General features: G+C 37.7%; 1 protein-coding gene across 11 annotated transcripts in view; it reads left to right on the top strand.

The window, feature by feature from the left end:
* Window positions 1-296: 296 nt before the first annotated feature.
* Window positions 297-19,636, top strand: part of Gas2 (growth arrest specific 2) — a 130,984-nt gene continuing 111,644 nt past the window's right edge. The window contains exons 1-3 of one of the 11 annotated variants that reach the window (XM_021263934.2): window positions 297-620; window positions 7,967-8,131; window positions 18,850-18,971. In XM_021263934.2, the coding sequence (XP_021119593.1) occupies window positions 7,987-8,131; window positions 18,850-18,971 (267 nt within the window). In that variant the 5' untranslated portion in view covers window positions 297-620; window positions 7,967-7,986. The other 10 variants (XM_004851567.4, XM_087211530.1, XM_021263933.2 and 7 more) reach the window with 10 other exon arrangements.

Here is a 19,636-nt window from a genome sequence, read left to right as displayed (position 1 = left end):
AAGCACACGCGTGTGAGCGCGGCGGAGGCGACCAGGACGGGCAGCAGCGGCAGCAGAAGGCGAGACCAGGAGACGCGCGACCTCCGCCCGCTGGGTGGAAGACGCTCATCTGGGAGTCCGTGTTCCAGTCCACAGTAGTAGGGTCAGGCTGTCTCTGACGTCCAACACTGTGCTGAAGCAAAGGCGAGGAGGCCTTGCACTTCCTCTGGTACAGTGAAAAGAGCCCTGGGAGCAGCCTCTTGTGAAAGTCGGTGTCCACAGAGCCTCGCGAGGCACTGCATTCCGCAGCCTGGCACGCAGGGGCTGCAGCGTCTGGAAGCCCGGGCCTCGCGTCTGCAGAATCGCAGGCCGGGCCAGCAAACCTTCGCCATCACCCAATTTTAATACCGTGCTAAAGCCATCGACACTGTTTGGGGGGGGGGGGGGTAAGTGTGATCCCTCCCCACCGTCCCTCTCTCCCTCAGCTTAGGGTTTGGGGGACCAGGAGGGGCTGGAGCTCGGCCCCAGCCTCAGAGTCGCTGCCAAAGCCCTTGTAACCCAATCTCTCCCCTTTGAAGGGCAAATCAGTGTCAATTGCATTCGCTGTCCACCCGGAAAGAACAAAAGAAAGAAAGCAAAAAGTAAGCATTTTACTTCCGCTCGGCCTGCTCGGACAGATGAAGTGTAGGAAAAGCGTTTCTGGCGGGGAATCGGTGGCCGGAACGGCGCCGAGCGGAGCCCCGCGCAGCATGCGGAGGGCGGTCCGGCCGGGCGGCGGGCGGGGTGGGCGCCGGGCCGGGGCGTCTGGAACCCGCGCGGGGGGCGCAGGGCGGAGGCGCCGCCCGCAGTGGGCGCTGAAGGGCTGAGCCCGGAAGCCAGAGGGTGGAGGGCCCGCAGCACGGGGGGCTGCGGGTGCTCGCTGCTCGCCCGCGAGGCAAGGGCAGAAGCTGAGGTTACTGTTAAATGTGAACGATCAGAGGCTCCCCCGCGGGAAAGCGCGGCACTGTACGGTTCTTCTGGTGCTGCTCCGAGAGCAAACTGCAAGCCAACTTCGCTTCGGAAGCATCAGTTACCCCGGCGAAGATAACTTGTGTCACCTCGGTATGGTGCACTGCGGGCAAGGCGCCTCCACATCTGAAGGTCCCGATCCTAGGAATGGAAAGGCAGCTACAACAGGGGTCCATGGGTTCTTTTGGGGGGGGGGGCGGTACCGGGGATCGAACTCGGGACCTTGCGCCTGCCAGCCAGGTGGGGCAGCACAGAGCTGAATCCCCGGCCCAATGGGCTCTATTTTGAAAGCCCCAGCACACTCAGGGTGGGGGTGGGCACTCCGATTTCCTTCCTTTAGTCTTTCTCAAGAATCACCGCTTCGCCTTTCCCCCTTCTCCATCTCTGATCTCTGTCCTTTCCCCGCGCTGGACTCGGTTCCCCGCCCCACCCCCAGCCCTGTTCAGAAGCCAGATTAATCCTGGACGGCGGCGTGTGTGCAGGAAACAGGATCCGCCGGCGCACGGGACACCCACTGGGCCTCCCAGCCTTAAAACAGGCCGGACAGGTGGGATGCACGCGCAGGGCGGAGGGAGCCCTCCTTCCCTCCCCAGCTGTCCCTTGAGATTCAGAGGCCAGGCTAAGAACAAACCCTGTGCGAGGGGCTGCTTTCCCCCAACTCTCAGCCCTGGGAACAGATGAGCAGCTGGGGTCAGGTGTGCTCAGCTTGCCTCTGAGATCAATGAGCGCTTTCTCAAGGAATGCTTGCCCCTGACGGAGCGGAAGGCGGGGGCTGTGGTGGGCCTGTCCAGCATGGGCATCCAAGCTCCGGCTGCCTAGGAGAAGGTAAGGGCTGGAGCGGCCGTGGACCGGATGCCTTCGAGGTGCCCGCTGGAGCTTTTGCACAGAAAGGTAGCTCGGATGTCAGCCCAAATGCTCGGAGACATTGGGCGAAACTACTTTATTGGGAAACATCTTACTCACTTGGGTGAGGAACTGCGCTTTCTGGGGAAATAAGTTCATAATGCAAAATTTATTTCACCGTGTGCAGAAAGGCTGCACGATTTGCCTTTGAGTTTTCTAGTATCCCTTTAGAGGGCTTAGCTGAACCTCAGTCTTGCAGGTATGGTGCAGCCTTGAGCCTTGTTATTTTAGAATTTTGCTCCAAGACCGCAAGTGCGCACTGTGCACTTCAGGAACCTTCGGTACACCGAAGTTGCCTTCCTTGAAGGCCAATGACGCGGCTCTAAGAATTTGTTTACAGTTTGTTACGATTGTTTACACTGTTGCAGATGTTGTGGCGCTGTATTGCTGTATTGGTATTTTTGTGCTTTGAGTATGCGCCCAAACAAGATCTACTGTTTCTTTTCAGTTCTCTTGAGGAACTATCAAAGTTTTCACATTCAAAACTGAAAAGAAAAATAAAACTAGAGGCTAGATCTGGAATGAAAATAGAAAATATCTCTTGTCAAAATGGTAATATATTTGTGTAATTCTCTGTGAAATGCTTTCAGAGTCGATTTAACTTAATTTTGTCCTACATGAGAACTCTCCTTGCTCTTAACTACCTTAGACTTGAGTAAATCAGAAGTCTTTGTCTTACACACAATACAAAAATATACTCATAAATTAAGATTTACCTAGTCCGTTTATATGAAGTTTTGACATAGCCTTTAAGTGCTACAATTAATGACTTTTGGATAGCTTTGTATTCAAATTATGTTTCAGTCTCATCTGGTTAATGTAAAAGGAAAAACAAAAACCTGTGCTAAATTATTAGGAAGAATGGTTTTAATGGGATTTAGAAATATAAACTTGAAAAATCCATAATGCCATAAAACTTAGAACTTCAATTCTCACTCAATCGCAGTTTTTGGTCTGGGTTTGAGAAGGACTTGTGATTACAAGTATACCATCATTTCATTCAAGACAGAACGTCATGGGGCTTGGGGGCAAGAGAAACATGCCTGGTAGAGTTAATATACAGATTGGTCCCAATCTTTAGTTAATGGCCAGAAATTCCATTAGATACATTTTCTAAGGTCTTTGTGCATTTAAAGATCTTACAACACTATTAAAAAATTTATGCTGAATTTTGCCTTTATGTTTGGTGATTTTGTTTTCATTTATTTGTGGACAAGTCACTTCCCGAAAGAGGTAGAGATTCCATTTCCAGATGTGAAACTGCTTTTCTGATTAAAGTGTGGACTTTACTTTCTAACTAGACCCTTAGATTAAGATTTTGCATTGATAGCATCAGTTAAGAATATACATTTTGTAGACACATTAGTGGTTATCCAAAAAAGAATCACATAGTGTTAAAAGCAATCCCAATGGTGAAACAACCATCATTGATGGTTTATTCTGTGAGTTCAGTTTGAAGGATCACATCTTCTTCCTCTAAATTTTGGAAGCTTTTGGGGTTTAGAGCATTTTGTGTTTGTTTTTAATTTTGAAAGACAGTGTTAATGACATATACTTTTTGTTTCCACATTACGTGACATGCATAACACGCAAAACTGAGAAGAAATTTTGAGGTTAATACTTCAGATGAGGGCTGTTGGCTTGAGGTCATTAATGCTCAGTGCTTTCAGGTTCCATAGTTGAGTCTCTGTGTCTACGTGTTGGGGGGGGGGGAGAATCTCTCTATGTTATTAGTTTATGATCTTTAACTGGTAACAAAAATGTAACAATTTATAAACAAAACTTTAAAAAAAGACATAGACACTATTCATTTTAGATTTCAGCATTTCATACATCATCTTGGAGGTGGCATTTTTTTTCAATGTGCAGGAAACTTTGGAATTTTTCATTGTTTATGAGCTTAGATCATTAATACTTTGCCTGATTTCTCTTCTCCCCCTTCTCTGTTGTATTTTCTTAAGGGTTCACAGTTTTATAAACTGTTCCTATTTTGTAGCAGGATTTTATTTCTTTCCAAATAAATCAGTGGAAGTTTTATTTTGATGCATTTTCTGATGGTAATGATAATGATGTTGACAAAGCACTGGCATAGAAATTGAATCCTTACAATATCTTTGAAGTGTTAGCCTCTATGTACATAGTGAAGTCAGGCACCAAAAGAAAAACGCGGATGACTGGAATAGAATAGTTACTTAATGGTAGGTAACATAGCGGTGCCATTATTTGACCCTAGGACTTCTGATTCCAGTTCTCATATTGCATCTATTAATCTGGCTTCTTAGCGGAATCACACAGAAATAGTAGTGACGTAGTGTTGATCTTATTTTATTGTTGCTAGTCTTTCTTTCCGATTTATTTTCTATGCCACATATTCTCTCCAACATGTCAATACTCAAAGACAAACCATCTTGGTGATAATCAAAGCACACCTCTAGGTGGCATGACAGAGTCCTTTTCTTCTGAGTCAAAACTACCCTGTCTTCTGCTGCAATTCTGGAGCAGCAGACCAGACGCTTTACACATCTGCTATTTTACTTATGGAGTCATTAATTTTTTCTTCTTCCCCTGGGCTTGTTCAAGTCTCATCATATTCATAATTGTTATTCCAGAATCACTTCTACTATGGAAAGAAAGAACAAAAATACACACAGAGTCTTTGAAGAATTCTGTATTAAGTTTCTGCATGTTTTTCCCTTTAAGCTTTATTTTTCCAAATTCTAAGTTTTGAGAATTGAGTTATCCACTTTTTGATAGACCTGGAGAGCTTATAGAACCACAGTGTAGAAGACTTTTGAAAGTATTGGAGTTCTTTTTCCTAATAGTTGGGTTTACTGTTTACCAAATTTACTGATCAAACCTTTTAAAATATTATGATTATAGAAATTATATTGGAAATAGCTTGCAGTGTTTAGATATACAAAAAAGTTTTTCTTTATTCCTAATCTTTTTTCTTTAAGTCTAGTTAATTATCCATCATTTCATTTTTCATCTTCAAAAGCCTCCCTCTGACATCTCTTGGAGTTTTGAAAATTTTGAATAAGTTCAACAGATTGAATGATCTTTTTGCTAGTTTGTTCTTTATAATCTAATTCAATTCATCCTGAATGATTTACCATTTATTAAAAATTATGCAAAGGGTCAAATTCTGTAGTTATCTTTTTATCTGGGGATTTTTAGACTCATTTAATCTTTTATCATAACGATGTAAGCATTTGAATTGGAATCTACTTCACCATGGGGTAAATTGCTCCAAATCCCAAATTTTGATCATGCTAACTGAATCCATTCCATGTTTCCTGCTTTTCTCCTAGCCAAATTGAAATCTAAGACCTCCATGTAGTGACATTCAGCTGATCCACCAAACCAGGCTCAGTCGATGCTGATGTAAATATGAAGAATGGATCAGGAGAAATTTGGTTGAAATCCTAATTCTTTTCAGAAAAGATCTAAACAATAGTGTCCTTATCTATGACAGTGACTTTAAGTTTCTACATCTTGGTCATATGTTTAATTGTTTAACTTTTATAGCACGTTAATCTCCGTTAATCCTTCTTTGTCTCACATTGGCCTCCTGGGAAATGTAGCTGTATTCTTCCCTTTCCTCTCTACTAAAATTTTGAATATGTGCAAATTGACAAAGTAAAAAATTTTCTCAATTATTTTTAGTGTTTTTCCTAAACGATCACCTGTAAATATTAGAAGATAGTTTGGATTGCATTTCTGGCAAAACACCAGACAGATTACATGAGAAATAAATGTGCTACTGTCAAGGAATATAAAAACTTCACTGTTTAGTAGTATGGAAGGAAGGATTGTGTCCCTCTGGCTCATTGCAATTGTTACATGCCATTAGGCTTACTGTAAACTATCCCTTGATGAATTCTTTGTTGGACAATGAGCTTCAGACTCTGAGGTGTCTTCTTGCTTTTGCAGAGCAAAATAGGACTCTCATGCTTAAATGGAAGTTGCAGAGTGCATAATAGGGTGTAGGTAAAGTTACTGAGCAACTACATCTCACTTTCAGGACAGTAGTGGGAGAGATTGTGTCTTGAGAAGAAAGGCATTTTAGAGGTAACCCTTTTAAGATTTCAATTAGTTATTTAAATGCATGAATCATGTTCTAAGAGGTATTATTACTTGAATGTTTATTTCTGAGGCTAGCTGGCCAATGGGAATCCTGATGAACTACAGAGAGATGTTTTATTTTACTGGAAGTGAACATAATTTTCTAAAATTCAAACAAAAAATGTTTTAGTGTTTGATAACAAGGTTAGGAGAAAACCTTAGGAGTTTAAAGGAATGATAGATGTCATTATTAGCTGGGAGAATAAACAATGCTAATATTCTTTTTTCTATACTGACAGTTTACTAATATGACAAGATGTATGAAGAATAGTTCACATTTGCACTGCTTCACTCCAGATAATTACATACATAATATTTTTAAAGAAAATTTATGGTTTTTTTTCAAAAATTACTCACAGAGTAATTGCATTAGGAATGAAATTGTGCCCTTTACTTGTATGTTTATAAAATGTTTTAGATAGTTACTCAATTTCCAAAAATATCTTCTCATATTTGGAGATGGCTACATTTTTCATTCTTCTAAACTTCGTCTTATATTTTCAAATCTTTAAAATAATCTTTAAAAAAAATTAAGCTATTATAAGTGAATTAGATTTGAGATTTATTGGAAGGAAATACTGTGCAAAGCTTCAAAGAATAAAACCCAAAGAGGGCACATAATTTATATTGGTAACTTTAAAGTGTTATACATAGGAATAGCTGGAGATACAGTTCAGTGACAGGGCACTTGCCGGGCAAGGCCCTGGGTCCTATCCCTAGCATTTCCATAAAACGTGTAAATATCGAAACATAGCTGAAAACCCCAGGCATCATATAATCTTACTTCTTCCCTGCTGCAAATATTTTTTATTGCCGTTCATTCAAATGCGTTTGGTTCTTTAATGTACATTCTATATTTACAGACTATGCAGAATCTTTCCTATTGTTTGACAGTATCACTTTGTCATCTTAGCTGCTTCGATGTTGCTTCTGTAGATCAGGGCCAACACATATTCAAACATCTTTTCTGTGGCCAGGGGTTTGGGCTAGTCATAAGAGGTTTGGGCTAATGAAACCAACAATTTTTTATAGATGTAAAACATGTAAGTACTTATACCTAAAAAATAAGCCTAATATGTAAAACAGAAAAAGTGAGAAGATACAAAGCAAGATAGTTGATAGTAGAGGACAAAACACCAAACCAAAACAAAAAAAACCACTGACAATATTCGTTAGAAATAACATGTAATTTTTTGCTTACCAATATGGGTTCTTAATTAATCTATTTTGTCAAAATGAGTCATTATGGGGAGAATATTGGTCTTAAAATATGAAGACCCAGATTCAAACTTAACTCTGACAAAGTGTCGCTGTCTGATCTTGGTTAAGTCAGGTTTCTTCTCCAGCTTTATTTTCTGTGACTATCAGGGAGGATGGTGGAGGATACTCTGAATGTATCTTCCTCCCCTATCCATGGATGAATTCTGTAATCGTGAATGCACCATTACTTGACCACTTCCAAAACCTAAAGTGCTATGCTTAATCTTTAATGCAATAACCGTAAGAGTAAAGACTATAAGTTTACTAAGAATTGTACAAATACCTAACAGATAATATCTAGTCCTAAAATTATGTGTAAATCTGTGGTTTCAAAAATGAACCCAAGCAATGAGTCAAACTGGACAGTAAAATTTTAATTCAACTACTTTTCCTGTACTTGAATAAATGTAATTCCTTGCCTTAGCAGCTGGATCTTTCCAAATATATTGTTTTTGCACAAGCTAAAAGTTTACTGTTTGATTTTCAATTGGCCTTTGATTATTGGTGCTTCCTACCAAATGCCTGGGCAAAAGTGAGAGGCCCAGGGCAAACAAAGTAAATAGTGTTTAATAATTAATGACTGGGACTGTTAGAAAAATGCTCACAAATCCGGTTCATTACTGTTATGGTGGCAAGATTTTAAGCAGAGAAGTCTGTATAAAAGGCAACTGCATTTTTGTTTCCAACACAGGTATTACAAGTGGATAAATAATGTGCACTGCTCTGAGCCCAAAGGTACGCAGTGGGCCTGGTCTGTCTGATATGCATCAGTACAGCCAGTGGCTGGCCAGCAGACACGAAGCTAATTTGCTACCGATGAAAGAAGATCTGGCCCTGTGGTTAACCAATCTATTAGGTAAGGTTGTAAGATATATTTTCTGAGCACAGATAATGGTAGTTGTGGGCCTTTTTCCCCTCTTACAGTGTCCTTCACCAAATCATGTGATAGCACTTTGGAAAGAAAGACTTTCATTATTTGGTTATTTCATCTGGGAAACCTGAAGCATGTGGAAAATTTAAACGAATTTCCCCTATGTCTCTCACATTCTCTGTGCTTCATAATTCCAACTTTGTGCACTGAAGTGTGAAAATATGTGGTTAAATTACTTCTTTCATTTATGTGTTGGTCTGATTTATTTTTGTCTTTTTTTTTATGCAGCTGACCAATATGACCTATCCCTTTGACCCTGTTCACAGGGCATAGTCTGAAATGTAGCTTCTAAAACTGGATTTCTTTGTCCTAGTTTTATAGCACGCCTACTAAAACTGAGTACCCAAACTCAGCAACAAAAGCATCTGTACTTTGTCCCGATGAGCCGATTAGCATCAACTAACCTTGAGCTAAAATTTTTCTTTTCGACTTATCTTTCTTTTCATGTGCTTGTCTAAAAGCATTGTTGTTGAGAAAAAATGGTATCTCATGTCAAGGCTGCCTCTTCATTTGGGTCTGGCATAGCAACAGGAAAAATCTTCAACCAAGTGTAAAATAGATTTCTGTATTTAAAGGACTGTCATACATGTACATGTGTATAAACGCTATTTCAACTCATCAGTTTTCTAAGTGAATAAAATTGATTTATAACTTGAGGAAAGGATTGTTGCAGAGTTCATAAGATATATTATTTGAATACTGAGTAACCATAGAAGCTGCCTGGTGCTTTAGCATTTACAGAAGGGATTTCCCAAATTGTTTTTTTAAAGACTCCTCCAAGGTTAGTGTTGCTATCTTTACTTTCCAGCTGATGAAATGAGCAGCTAGGTGAGAAGCACCATGTTGGTCTGAAATGTTGGCAAAGAAGAGCAAAGTTTTAGCAAATTTTTGTAAGAGCTTTCTCTGCTCACCCTGACTGTGGGGTTTTTATGAGGCTTTTGTATTATTTGTTTCTGTTTTTAGGTTTCATTCTTTTTTTTTCACTTTATTAAATTCCTTTATTGGTACACTGTAGGTATACAACACAATTACATTTCTCATTGAGAATTGTACCTTTACATAATGCATCTTCGTTCTTATTTTTTCCCCATTCCTAGCCCTGCCTTCACCTCCTCCACCCTTCCCTATTTACAAAGACTTTATTTCCATTCTTTCCATTTCTCATCATTTGTCCTTTCCCTTCTTTCCTTTCCCCTGCCCCTCCTACTACCCCTACCCATTTGAACCTTTTCTTCCTATTTTGCATTATCGATTATTCATTCTAATCATTGGTACATTTTAGATATACAATATAATGACATTCATCACTGGAAATTTGCACCTTTACATAGTCTCTCTTGGTTCTTATTTTTCACCCTTGCCCAGCCCTCCCTTCAACCCCTCCATTCCTTCCTATTTACAAAGACTTTGTTCCTATTTTTCCATTTTCTCATATTCATTCTTAAATTAGATGGTCATTTTTTTTCTTCCCTAAGTATACCCTATTTTGGCAGCTTTTTGTAATTTCACCAGGGCTACAAAATGTGCATATGCAAGCTTTACTCTTCACAGACTTGTCCGACAAAGGATGATGAGGTCGAAAGGCCTCTCATGGAGACCTTTCACCCTGCTGGGAGCTGTCTGGACCAGGGGGAAAGGGTTACTTCCTGTTAGCCATTTTTTCATGCAAAGGAGCAACTTTTATCTCTAGCAAATGGAAGAAGTTATTCTAGCTTAAATACACATTTTCTCTCTTTCTTTTGTCTTTTTTGGGTACCACTAATGATTGTTAAGTTAGCAATTTATTGCCTTTCAGCCATCTGTTAAAAGTTAATGAGTTTTCCCCCTTTACATTGAAATATGTTTGCGATACATAATAATTATATTCAACTCGGGGAATTGGTATATATACATATTGTGTCTTAATCTTTTTTACTTTCACTTTCCTTCCAACCCTCTCCTCTGCCCTCATGCCCAGATCCCAAATGGATCAAAGACCTAGATATAAAAAACAGAAACACTAAATGTACTGGAAGACAAAATAGGTAATAAATGGTTAAAATATGTAGAGTACTTGGAACAGTGTCTGACATGTAATAAACACTAAATATTTGTTACTCTATTTATACAGTTCAATGAAACTGTTATTTGATTTTGAGTATAAGTACATTCATTAATTATACCAGTATTTGAGTGTGAAAAAGCATAAGTTATCCATTTAAAAAATGGGCTCTGGAATATGAATGTGCAATTCAAATCTCAGCTTCAGCCTTTCCTATGTAATTCTGGGTAAATGTATTGAACTGTGTCTCAGATTTGTAATCTGTAAAATTAGTACAACACCAACCTTCAAGATTTGTTGGTGCTTGGAAATGACATCATCACCTTTAGAACAAGGTCTGCAGTAGAATAATCAGCCATGAAATAGTAACTCTCGTGGTTGTGTTCGGACACAGTCTGCTAGGTATTGGAGGGTAGTAAGATGATTAAAAATAGACACAGAACCTATTTTTACAAAGCTAGGAGTGGTTAGCAAAGAAACATTACATAGGTGACTTAACATGTCATTGATTGAACTCATTATAAACCCTAAAAGATATAGATTGCCATTAGAATGCAAAATGCCTGGAGACAGGGCAAAATACCAGAAGGCTCAGGGAAATCCTCTCTGAGGAACTTATGTTTAAACTGAGACCCAAAGAAAGATTAATAACTAGCCAGACAAGGCATGGGATAAGCATATTTGGGGACTAGAGGGCATGTGTTGAGATAGGAAGGAGTTGCATACTTCAGAATAACTGAATAAAGACTAGTATCAACCTCATGGAAAGAGGTAGAAAGTGTCCAGAGGTTTATTGGGGTACATCATACACTGCTTGAAGAGCTTATTGAGGATCTTATCATCCACAGTGTGATAAGGAGGAGGCATTGAGATGTTCCAGGTCAGAGAAGCATGTGATTAATTAAAGTATAGCTTGATTACACAGCATCCCATGACTTGTCATCAAAAGCATTTTATTTAGCCAACGTGCTCATTTACAAAGTAGTGTGATCAATGTGAGCAGCCTAACACAGCCTCAAAGAATAGAAACAGTGTGTGTAATGGAAAGATCTTGGATTCAGAGTCAGGAGACCTGGCTCCTAACTGGGCATCAGGAGACCTGGCTTCTGATTCTGGCTCCACCACTTGGCAGGAAACTTGCCTAAAGTCACTCAGCTATCTGTTCTGGGCTCCGTGTCCTCAATCATAAAATGAAGGGGTTGGAGTAGATGACTTCTAATATCCTTTCCAGCTCCTGATATCTAAGTTTCCAAGAAGTCCATCTCTTGGGACCTAGTTTGGGGCAGTTGAGGTCATCAGTATGCCTAAACCAGGAAAAGAAGTTTGATATAAATAAATGACCCTTTCAAGAAAAAGACTGGATGTAAAAGAATTAACTGTTGTAAAACAGTTTAATCGGATGGTTTGTGAAATTTTCTCGAAAGGAATTCTAGAAGAATCTCAAGTATCACCTTTGAATTGACTTGTGTTCATGAGGAGTAGGTGGATCGTCTTCAAATGAACGCCTTCATGATAACATGGAAAGGAGTCCAGTAGTTTGGGAACATTTAAACTGGCAAAACATTTGCAAGTTGAAAAATTCATTATGTACTAGAAAAATATATTATATGCTAGAGAGGTGTTACCAAGGAAGGGCGGAATAAATGTATGGCTATGTTAAAAGACATCTTTCTTACATATGATAGGTACACTCAGTATTCACATATTTTAGAAATGGAGCAGTTAAGGCAAATGTTAAAATTATTTATATTACCAGCCATTTTGTTACCTCAGAAATATTTGTGGATTTTCACTATGTGGTTCTTTCAAAGGTTACTTTTTATCTACCTGAAAGTTAGAGATGTCTTGAAAGTGATGTAAAGTTGGTCCTGTCTCATTAGAAAGTATCCTAATTCTTTGGTGAAGCAGAAATTTGCCTACTAAGTTACAATTTTTAATCAGGATTTACTACTGTGATAGTTGACCTTACTTGGAAAGATTGTCGAATATGTAGCTATTAATTTTATATTTTTTTCAAGGGAGTATTGATGATATTCTAAATTCAGGTATTTCTGATCCTACATACAAAATGTTACTTTAAAAATGTGGTTTTCAAAAGAATACTCAGATCATATTCAGACTTTTTTGAACCATAAAATCATTTGATGGAGAAGAAAATGATTATTTTGGTCCATAGACCTATTTTTACATTCATGCCCAAATGTAGGCATTACATGTAATTTTCAGGCTCTAGATACATATTTAATCAGTCACAATAATACATCCCATCCTAGATTGATTCCTGGACATGGAATTAAAGAAGCAAACAGCAAGCTCTCTGGCAAGCTAAAATGTATGTGTTGGAATGTAAAACATTGGTTAGCTTGTTTTAAGTCAACCAGTAAAGGTGAAAAGTGGTATGTATTGCAGCTGGACAGCTCTGGGAGGACCACCCCAACATGATGCAGGAGAAGATCATTGTGTGATACTTTCTGACTTCTCACGTATCTTTGGGTTTATCAACTGATCTTATGGAAAATCCTCTTTGTACTCCTAGTAGTTTTCTAATAGCTGGGACGATGGACCAGTTTTAAGACAAACATTCAGAAAAGACAGAAATAGGGCAGGAAGATCATATCATGCTTCCCTGTGAAAAGTATGTTTGGCCATTGTCCTCTGTTACGCATTCCATCTTTATTCTAGGCCTTGTGTTTTGTTAATTTTGCTCAGTAACCAACTATTGATTATTTGTTACGTAGGTGTTTCCTCAGGACATACTAGGACACTAAATGCTTATACAATAAATTTTGGGGAATAACTGATGTTTTATTTTGAGCAAACAGTGTGTTATTAAACCAGTAGCCCCAGGCCGGGGATTTAGCTCAGTGGTTTCACCACCTGCTGCGCAAGTGCAAGGACCCGAGTTTGATCCCTGGTACCAAAAAAACAAAACAAAACAGTAGCCCCATATTAGAACAACCATTGGCATTCACATAAATTAAGGCACATTCTGCTAATTGTAGAATTCATACTAACTGGTTGCTGATGGACATTTGAGGATTGTGGTTGATGTAGCTTTTAAGGGACCCTATTAACATAAATGTTCTCAAATTGTTTGCTTCACTTGTGTTTTTTAATAGTTTGAAAATGATAATTTACCTTTGTATACTATTAGCTTTGTCTAAGTGCCTGAGACGTGGGTTTGATCCCCAGCTCTGCAAACAAACAACAATTAGAAAACCCTAAAAATCCCATATATGTATATATGGTTTTGTTCAATAATACCATATGACTCACAGGAAGGTATATATATATATATATATTTTTTTTTTGGTGGGAAGGTATATTTTTCAGGAGAGATTATAGTTGTTAATAATAAAAAATGACATTATTCTCAAATATTGTAGATCTTTAGAATGAAGACATAGTTTCTTTGAAATATTCACAGACTGAGTGAAGTATGAGATATATTTAAATGTAGTTATGCTGAATTTATTTGCCCTGTATTAGAAAATATATTCTGAGACTTGATGTCATGGTGATTTTTCTGTCCTTCTCTGACATTTCTACATGAACGTGAAAGAAGATTAAATTGTTTTAATTTAATATGACCAGTATATAATGTTTTTAGTTTTAGTTATTTCTTAACATATTTTTCAACATTAAAAATTCAGTGTCAATCTATTGGAGGTGCTGCTGTCACCTACATGTGTTATCTAGTGGGTTTAGAACAGCTCACTGTTTTTTTTTCTTAATGCACTCTTTAGATACTAACCCTGCAAGGTTCCCATATTCTTGGTATGGTCAATAAAAATTCCTTAGGAAGGGTAGTATCCTATGCTAGTTCAAAAGTTTAAACAGTCGAATTCGTGTCCACAAGTTAACACCATTCAGAGTAGTTAGTACTGCCTGACTTTTCCAACAGAATATATAATTATATATATTATATATAATACATATATCTATATATCTATATGCAGGCAGACACTTTCATTTGTGTCATAGGCATTGGTCTAGGGTTTCTAGTTATAATGATTCTGCCTCTATCTCATGGCCTTCAAAACTCAGTCTCAGAAATTGGGATAATTTGAATTAAGATACTAAATGAGTTGAGTTCTCCAGTGTGAGAAATACATTGAGAGTAACAGGTATAGAGAGAAGCTGAGAGAATTCAAGTCCCATATCTGGATCACCCTTCAAGATTTAAAATGTGCCCACTGGGTTCTGTGATCAGTCAGATCAAACATCAGAAGACACATAAACGATACGGTCAGCCCTTCTCCAAACTCCAGAATAAGCTGCTGTTCACTCCTCAGCTTCATTATCTTCATTCCCAAGGTGCTCTTTTTCCTGAAAACCTTCATGAGACATTTCTACAGAGGAGAAGACAACTGAATTTGGGAGAATGCATTGTTATAGGAAGTGGTCATTTGTGTGCTCGGCAAAGATTCAAGTAGTTATGCATACTAGGTCAAAGTAGAGACTTTAAACTCAAACTTCTGGGTCAAAGAGTCAGATTCCTCTATGAGAAATGGTTGGTTAATCTATGCCCCTAGGTTTCATTACCCATGCAAAGGTAAAATGGTACATCCACTTTACAGTCTCAGGAGATACACATACAAGGAAAGTGTTTAAAAGTGTCCGTATTAAACACAGTTATTAGATATGACCACTTCTTTGAGAATTCAGTACTGCTAATTGGTTGGGGAAAATTTCCTTCTCAGCACCATCTAAGATAAAATGAATGTTTCCCAGGTGGCTCCAGTGCAAAATACTTTAGAGATGGATACTTAATCTTGGTGGAAGTTATGGCAGACATATTTCTGAAAGGAATACATTGATATGTATAAGTATGACTGTTGATTTTAGCTGCTTGATTTAAATTTCTGGAGGTTGTTTCTTCCCTATCATGAAGCCTCAATAATTTAAGAAGAAATGATGAAGTTTAATATTTAATCAAACCCTCTGATCTTTACTGGGAAGTCATCAGTCATGCCTAAATTGATGTTGCGAAGATCAAAATTGATGATCATGAATGTGGGAAGTGAAGACACTACTTCTAGACTAGGGTATTTTAGATTTATCTTCAAATCAATAGTTTTTACAACCCAGTTCAGTTTAGAACTTCAAGATGATTTCATTATACCTACTTATGGCTCTTTGTTCCCCTAACCATGCCAGAAACTTTGAAAGGATGCAGCTGGGAAAGAAATAATTTTTTGGTTCTTTATAAATTCTCACTGCTTCTGATATTTATAATCTCACATGTGAAATCACCTATCACAATTTACATTAAAGATCTGATTCTGTATGATATATTTACACTTTTAAGACTTTTACTTGAAAAATTTCAATTAATTCTTTATAGCCTGCTTTTATGCATTTCTTCTGGTTAAATTCAACTACTTTCATATTCTGCTTTTTTCTTTTGAATACTGTTGGGAATATTAGTGTAATAAAGAGTGAAGTAATATATCATCCCACAAAAAGATTACAACTGATTTCTTACAATTATATAGTGCACTTCAGATGTATATTTAATGATTCTTCATAGTAGGGTGGAAAATACATTACGTGTAAAGTTTTCTTAACTTCTCAGTTTTGCATTTTTCCTTCATTTGAGGCAGTACATTCCAACTATAAAGAATGTAACAGTATATTTGAGCCAAAAATAAAAAAATCTCACCTTTTCAAGCTATAAAATATACAGAATTGAAAATTGACACCTAATATATTTTTCACCAGATACAGATGTTCAATGTAAAATTTTCTCTTCAAATATTCATAAAAAGCAGAGTAACTAAAAATCTTCAGGTATAAAGGATAAAATGTACAACTCATACCTTTGGATAAGTTGTTAATGAATTTTTAATGAAAGCCATTTTTCTTTTCATAATTTACAAGTTCTTTTAAATTTATTGTAATCATTTTTTCATTTAAAATTGTGAATGGATCTTTAAGTTGACTTAGAACTTAAGGAACGTAAGAGTACCTAGTTACCTTCCAAATGTAGAAAGTCTTATAAGTAACTTGTGAAGGAATCACTCAACAATTTAGTGTACAGTTTACCTTTTAATCTTGAAATTTAAACACATTTGAATGAAGCGATAATTTAAATAAACTATTTCTCATATCTTTATCAAACCATTTTGAACATAACTTTCTTATTATTAGCAAATGCAGACTAATGCAGTAAATGCACAATATAATCTGGTGTGTTGGCTCTTTTTACCTTGAGACCATTATGTTCATTTCTGGACTGAGTTGAGCTGCAGGCCATTTTGAAATGAAAGTAGATCTGCCCAGGTGAACCCCTGTTGTGAGTATTTAGGGCTGCTGATCTTTCACCACCTGCAGAACTCATTATCTTAAGTAGGGGCTCAATGTAGATATCCAGTAGGGGAGAAACATAAAAACGTAATTCTTTTTCCTCTTTGGCTGCCCTCCCCCAAAACTGGAAAAAAATCCTCAGTTTAAACAGATGTTTCTTAAAATTTAAAACTATTAGATATTGTTGGTTTAGTAAATAATTCATCTGTGGTTCTAATTGGGTTATATTTATTTCATGTGTTCATGGAGTGGAACTATCTGCATTTTTCTTATGGTGCTTATGGTCATCTCAGTTGAAAGCTTTAAAATACTTATTTTAAAATTTTAATTTAACTACATTTCACAAAAAATACACATCATTTTGTCAAAGATGTCCACCAGTCCATTTTTTCATTTATTAATTCCCATGCTTTCTGAACATATCCCTACCTGGCTACTATGAGTATCATTTTGTCCATCTCTGTAGGAGATTAAAAAATATTAGACCTAAGAGGTTTATATCCTATCGAGGAAAAGAAGAACTTTGTACAAAACATGTCATTCACGATAGAAAATAAAATGGTTGATCTATGGCAAAATAAATATTTATGAAAATGACTAGACACAAAAGAGGTCCATGAGCGCAGGGATGGCCTCTCCCTAGAGCTGTCTGTGATTACAGGAAAAAGAATTTACCTGGGCAGGGAGAAGGCAGGACACGAAAGGTGGGGCCGATGCAGGGAGCAAAAGTGTAGCCATAGAAACAGAAAGGTCCATGAGGGGAAGTGTGGAGCCACAGAGCAGAGTAGGAGATGTTAGAGTAGCAGGTAGTTGAGAGGCACACGGGAGGCCTTTGGATGTCAGGAAGAGGTACAGATTTCATAGGTAGGAGAGGACATTAGGAAGAAAAGGAGTCTGAGTGAAGAATTACCGAGTGAGGGTGGTGTCTAGCGTATTAATTTAGCAGTGAGCGCGGTATGCATTGGACAGAGAAGTTCAGGACACAAGGAATAGTCATTGCTCTCACCGCTAGAGGATTAGGTATCAGATCATGAAGGCTTTTATTAAGACCATGCCATGAAAAATGGAAGCTTGAATACACAGGACTTGAGACTCATAAGTTATAGGGAATTAAGACAATAAAGATGAAATATTCTGAAACTGAGCAAAATCAGAAATGAAGTTAAGGAGAGCGCTTTAAGAAAGATGTCTTGTGGGACAGCATATAAGCAAATGATTAGTGGTTATATTTATAGAGCTGAGGGATGGAGGGGCCAGGTGAGACAGCTAAAGGGTGCCGGGTTTCTTCTGGGGGCGTGAAAATGTTACAAAATTGCGGTGACGACTGCACAGCTCTGAATAGACTAAAAGCCGTGAAAGAATATACTTTAAGTGGATGAATTGGAAGGTATAGAAAGCATAGCTCAATAAAGCTGTTACAAAATGAGAAGAGAAAAACAGGAAAGAAAATAGGCTGTAGGGGCTCTGTGAGAAAAAAGAAAAAAGTGACCTTTAACCAGGATTCAGTTAAATGTTGGCTGTGACCAATTGCAAATTGTGTTTATAAGAGCAGTAGTTGAAGTTGTGAGGGTAATTTGGAGGAGAGAGAATAAAAGCAGATCTGATCATAATAACTTTGCAGTTCAAGGGCTATATCATGGGAGAGACAATAATTAAAAATGGATCTTTTTAACAGTTTAACAGTTGCGTTAATTTTACCTGTGTTATCTTAATCAGGAAAACCAGATCAGTGGAATTTAGAAACACGGTTTTATGTATTGGCCATGCTATTAAATTCGTCAAAAGTGGATGATGTTTTATGCACTAAGACTATGTTTTAAATTATAGGAAGGGCATCTGTAGTGTTCCTGTAAGTAGTCACATCCATGTACCTGGTTAAAATAACAGTTCTGCTCACGGGTCATGGCAGTGCAATGAGTTGCCAGGAGGGGACTGCAGAGAGAAGCCAAATTGTATGATTCCTGATAAAGCTTGTTCTTGGAGCTTCAAAGACTGGCTTGTTTGTATGCTCACTGATTGCTGAATGGTGGGACTCACTGACTCAAGATATCATTTGTCACTTTTAATGTGAAATAAAAATGTGATGCAGCTAGAACTATATTATGAAAATATGAAATGCTGACATTCTTGCAATTAAATGAAAGCTGTAAAACTGCAAGGAAATCATTCCTTATGGTGAGTTCTACAAATACAACTCATCTGCAATCTGACTGATGAAAATTATGTCAAGTATGAAGCTGGCATTTGTGCTGGGAATGATTATATGTTTATAATGCTCCTGTTGCTATTTAAGGGAAGGAGATTACAGCAGAAACTTTCATGGAGAAATTGGACAATGGCGCTTTGCTCTGTCAGCTCGCGGCAACTGTGCAGGACAAGTTCAGAGAGACCATGGACGCTCACAAGCCCACAAAGGTAAAGAGCCCAGGGCAGACATGACTGTTCAGTGGCAGGCTGCATTTGCTGTTGCTTTTGATCCTGGCACAGTTTGAGAATTAACTGCCAATGGATGCATCGAGGTCTATGTTAAGAACAAAGCACAGAAGGTACTTTTTAAATTAGGTAACATGTTACTTGCATTTTAATTACTTAATCTTTTGGTAATTAATTATATTAATGTTTTGGAAAGTGCTTGTATTAAAATATACAATTGGCTGAATCCAGTTGTTGATTGAAGTTTAGAGAAATAACCTATATCATCATGCAGTGAATAATAAAATCAGCCGAGAAAAACCAACTGAATAGAATTTGTAAAATATTATGGTAGAGTATTGGAATGATATAATTGGAGGATAATTTTTTTTGTTTTATATTAATGAATTATATCATGGAGCTAAGGAACTTTGAACAAATTATTACATTTCTGATCGCTCAGATTTTCTTTGTGTATGTTAGTCCTAATACTCTTATAGTTATTACAAATATATGATAAAATATCATGTTCAATATTTTGGAGTAAAGAAGAAAGAAGGAAAGGAAGCAAAAACATAAGGTTAAATAATGTTGAATATAGATTAAAATAAAAATATACAAAAATAAGTGTTAGATTGCTTTTGCAACTCTGGCAGAAGAGAGGTAAA

Source organism: Heterocephalus glaber, unplaced genomic scaffold (genome assembly GCF_053883595.1).
Source record: "Heterocephalus glaber isolate CG9 unplaced genomic scaffold, H.glaber_assembly_v1.0 deba00001428, whole genome shotgun sequence".
In the NCBI taxonomy this organism is placed as follows: Eukaryota; Metazoa; Chordata; class Mammalia; order Rodentia; family Bathyergidae; genus Heterocephalus; species Heterocephalus glaber.
Note: the sequence above shows the minus strand (reverse complement) of the source record. Positions and strands in the feature narration are given on the sequence as shown.